The sequence below is a fragment of the Apium graveolens genome, chromosome 2, assembly GCF_009905375.1.
Source record: "Apium graveolens cultivar Ventura chromosome 2, ASM990537v1, whole genome shotgun sequence".
In the NCBI taxonomy this organism is placed as follows: Eukaryota; Viridiplantae; Streptophyta; class Magnoliopsida; order Apiales; family Apiaceae; genus Apium; species Apium graveolens.
Genome location: NC_133648.1, coordinates 186,984,309 through 186,988,820, shown reverse-complemented (window position 1 = coordinate 186,988,820; position 4,512 = coordinate 186,984,309). Strand labels below are relative to the sequence as shown.

Below are 4,512 nucleotides of genomic sequence, written 5' to 3'. Positions count from 1 at the left end.
TATGATCTCATGTCTGTTTAATATTGTTAATTTAAGTGTTTAATTCCCGTAGTTAATATTAGTTAATCAACCTTAATTGTTATATTCTTGACATTGAAGAATAATCATACATTGGCGAGTAAGTGTTAATTAGATATAATTAATCAGAGTCTCTATTGGAACGAACTAGAAATCAATCTATATTACTTGCGAACGCGTATACTTGCATGAATAATTTAGCGCATGCTTTGTGCCTAACAAGTTTTTGGCGCCGCTGCCGGGGACTCGGTTTTAATTTGTTTAGTTTATGTACTTGCCATCAGTGGTCATTAGGATTCATTGATTAAGACTTGTTACTTACTGCTTCCGGTTGGGTTTCAGGTACTCTAGCGAGCATTTATGCAAACACGTTCTCGCACTCGCAAGAGAAATTTGGATAAAGCTTAGGAGACAGATACAACTCTTGACTTTCAGGAGAAGATAGTTTTTAAAGATTCAGATAAAGAAAGTGAAAAGAAAGAACCTGAAACAATGGGTGATCGTATAGTTCAAGCTGATCCAGCTCTTATGGACTTTTCTCGGCCTAAAATTGATGACATTCACTCAAGCATCATTCATCCGGCTATTCAGGCCAATACTTTTGAAATCAAGCCGGGCACTATTCAGATGGTGTAGAATTCTGTTTCTTTCGGAGGTGCTGCGACTGAAGATCCCAACTTGCATATCAGGAATTTTGTCGAGATCTGTAGTACTTTCAAGTATAATGGTGTTATTGATGAGTCTATCAAGCTGAGGCTTTTCCCATTCTCTCCGAGGGACAAAGCTAAGGATTGGTTACATTCTTTACCAGCTGGGTCCATCACTACTTAGGAAGATCTTGCGCAAAAGTTTCTGGTGAAGTTCTATCCAATGGCCAAAACTGCAGCTATGAGGAGTGCTCTTACTCAGTTTGCACAACAACAAGGAGAATCTATGTACGAAGCTTGGGAGCACTACAAGGAGATGTTGAGAAAGTGTCCACATCATGGTATGCCTGAATGGATGGTGATCACTGGTTTCTACAATGGTTTGGGGGCCCAATCTCGGCCCATGCTCGATGCAGCTTCTGGAGGCGCCTTGTGGGACAAAAGCTATACTGAGGCCTACACTACACCATAGATGGCCTATAGCAACAGCAAAAAAATGTTACAATAGGCCCAAAAAAATGTTACCACAGCCAGCAAAAGACCTAAGGTAACATAAAAATTAAGTTGCTTTTTTTCGAGTTACCTTTGACCCCTAAGGTAACATTCTTTTGCCCTGTTGTAACCTTGAATTTTGTGTTACAATTGGCTTCAAAAGTAACATCAAAGTATGTCTATAGTATCACACTATACATGTTACCTTTGCACTTAGAATTTTCAAAAAAAAATGGGCCCCACATATTGGGCCCACATGTTGTCACCAAATCATTGTAACATTTTTTCCCTACTATAACAGTTATATAATAATTTGTATTATATTATATACTAATTTGTTTGTAATATTAAAGTACCAAATGTAATATATTTCTCAAAAAAAATTGACATGATTTGTTTGTAAATTGAACATGCCATAAACTTATTTTTCATACAAGTCAACAAAATAAACAATTCAAACCACCAAACTTCAAATCAGTTTTCACAAACCCTCCACCAAATACTACTTCGGTTTACACACAATTCACCATCAACTCCACGTACTCCAAAAAACATTTACTTAGTCTATAGTCTAGGACGACAAATAAACATCTGAAATCAATAAAACTTGATACTAGTATGCAAAAATGATATGTAAAAAGATCAACATCTGAAATCTAAAGGTCACCGCCTCTAGTAACTAGTAACTGGTATGAGATTAAACCACAGTCGACAAAGCACACCTTCCTTGTATGCATTTAAGTTCTGGCTCCAGCCTACACTTGCTGTACTCAAAGGTCTCCTGTAGTTCATATAGTTTTCCCTTTCAAGTAGCATTGCTTCCAACTGCCATTACTGAATCAAGGGCATGTTAGAATTTTGACAAAGGCACATTTAGCAAATAAAATATAATTTTTTAATAAAAATTAGGCATCTCTTCATCATTTATAACATCTATATACAATCTTAATAATGTAGAAGATTCCTCAGAAGATAAGGTTATGCAACAAGAACACTGAAAATGAGATTGTTTTCTACCTAGAATATAAGTTACCTCAATGTACTAGATTTTCAGGGTCTAATTCTTCCATGATCAATGCAGCGTATTCCTTTGCCCGCTCTTTTAGTTTGGACATCTTATTTGCTGATGCACTTAGCAGGATTAGCTGTTACGAAGAAAACAAATATTATAGTACATTGTAATTAATAATGTTGCTTCAACTGACTCCAGATAATATCAAATTAATGTAATGGCAATCACATAGAATATGGTTAAAAAGGTAGGCACATAGTTATTGTTAACACGAATACAATGTAAAAGCTAAATATTTCTTACTTCTTACTTGCCACTACACTTAGTTATTAATGGTTATTATAAACAAGGAAGAAGAAAATATAGAGTTGATAGAGAAAGTACTTGAAAGTACTTGAAGCTTAGAGACTGGTAAGGCTTATCACAGGTTTCATCACCTGCTACCAGCATAATAAAACTTTATTAATTTACCGAAAGTAAAATTTGAAAATTTTACTATCAAAAATTTAATCTCAATATTAAAACACCTTTCGCTATTTCATAGACAACCAGTGTTATTATCTCAATCACAAAACGCGAGAAATTGACAAGCCTATAGAAGTATAGAAGTATACTTACAATAGGTAAAAGGGCTTTGATATTTGCAGGAGGATTTATAGTCATTTCATGCAGACGTTGACCTGCCAGAAACTATAGTCAATATATCTATTCCAACACTAAAACAAATATATAAATAGTATTATTGGCATAAGAAATCAAACAATATTGAGGCAGCTGGATTATGGCCGTGCACTTGGATGCATTGCAGAAGAGGAGAGAAATTAAAAGTTTATATTGTTTGGTTGCAGATACAATTACACGTTGCATTTTGTTGAAGCGATTTTCTGAAAAAGAATTAGAACGCTCAGTCAGCAGAGGCGTTAAGCTTTTGGTACCGAGCTCCTAAGGTAGAGAAACGTAGTAGAGCAATGAACCTGTAGCTAAAACTACATTTCCAAAGCAGAATCTCACTGGAAAAGTAACTAAAAGAGATATCTTACTGTGCATTTTTTTACAAGCCAGTCAGCACGACCACCATTTAAAGTACCTGCAGAATGAGCATTTGGTGCATTATTAGCCAAGAGGACAAAGCTACAAAGAAAAGATAAACGTTTAAACTACTAACACAAACACTAAAGTTGACTGTTGACTCAATTATACACAAATTATATACTGTACTCTATTTCACTTCCCTGATTTTCAACATTATAAGTTAGCAAACTTAGCTAAAATGTACTTCTCACAACTTTTCCTAATTTAAATAAGAAAATTAAACAGTGAGCATTATGTTTGAAATGCATAAAGAATAATCCTCAACAAGCTGTCCTTCTCATTTGTATACTAAAGTAACAAAAGAAGATACAAGAATACACTAAACATAACTAATAGCATCTGACATACGGATTGATGAAATGGAATACATTCTATCATGTTTTTCACTGCAGTCTGATATTTCCTTCACTTTCACCTATGCTCTTCTTCACAAGTTTTCATCTTATTCCATTCAATGCAACTAAACACAACTTAAATCACCAAACAATCCTCAACAGCGATCTACATCGATTCAATGGCAATTAACCGAAACCAACATCAAAAACCTCAAAATCAACACACTAACAGATACAACTCTATTAAATAACCCAGATACAAAACTGTGACCATATCAGTAAGGCTAATACGTCTCTGAGATGAAAGTACCTGGAAAACAACTAAAGCCGTACCTCATGCCCGATCAAACGGAGACGAATAAACAACATTAAACCTAACACCCCGTGATTTCAAAAAAGAAGACAACGCCCTGGCCTGTCTCTTCCCCGTAGGGGTCAACGCAGCCTCGGGACGTAGTTAGTGGCATATTAGGTGTCTCAGGTTCCTAAATAATTATTCCTTGAACGTAGTACAAAGAATCATTCCAACTTCATAGTAGCATTTTTAAAATCCATAAAAAATCCATAAAAGATGATAAAACAAATTATTCATTTGATAGTAACTAAACTAGAGGGAGAGAGAGAGAGAGAGAGAGAGAGAGAGTGGAGTAGTACATACATACACACACAAAATTGAAGCGAAGTAGTAACTTAAGGTAGAATAACAAGCTAAACCCAAGTTGATTCGACCCCAAAATTAGCACTGAAACAAAGAGAAAAAACCAAATTAGCTTTGGAACAAAGAGAATTAAACAAAAAAGAACAAAAAAACAAAAAACCCCAATTCGAATATATACCCTAGTTTCGTATGAAGCTTGAATCGGTTCAAGCAATCCTCATCTCCATCGATCTGTAAAAGTTTAGCTCTAAATTGAAA

The 4,512-nt window shown here is 35.1% G+C and overlaps 1 protein-coding gene and 1 non-coding gene across 5 annotated transcripts; both read right to left on the bottom strand.

Annotated features, from left to right (window-relative positions):
* Positions 1-903: 903 nt before the first annotated feature.
* LOC141709762 (small nucleolar RNA R71) lies at positions 904-1,010 on the bottom strand. The gene has a single exon (XR_012570324.1). It is a non-coding gene; the product is annotated as a small nucleolar RNA R71 (small nucleolar RNA).
* A 563-nt stretch (positions 1,011-1,573) lies between these two features.
* Positions 1,574-4,302, bottom strand: LOC141706126 (uncharacterized). 4 transcript variants are annotated; one of them, XR_012568655.1, is made up of 7 exons: positions 4,255-4,302; positions 3,144-3,256; positions 2,931-3,053; positions 2,788-2,849; positions 2,554-2,606; positions 2,191-2,302; positions 1,574-1,991 (listed from the first exon to the last, which is right to left on the bottom strand). XR_012568655.1 is itself a non-coding variant. In XM_074508946.1 (6 exons), the coding sequence occupies exons 2-5, from the start codon at positions 3,214-3,216 to the stop codon at positions 2,192-2,194; spliced, it is 369 nt and encodes a 122-aa protein (XP_074365047.1). In that variant the 5' UTR covers positions 3,217-3,256; positions 4,255-4,302; the 3' UTR covers positions 1,574-1,991; position 2,191. The 4 variants fall into 4 exon arrangements, 2 of the variants coding, with proteins under 2 accessions (XP_074365047.1, XP_074365048.1); XM_074508946.1 differs by lacking the exon at positions 2,554-2,606; XM_074508947.1 differs by lacking the exon at positions 2,554-2,606 and having other exon boundaries at positions 3,210-3,256.
* Between the last annotated feature and the right edge of the window lie 210 nt (positions 4,303-4,512).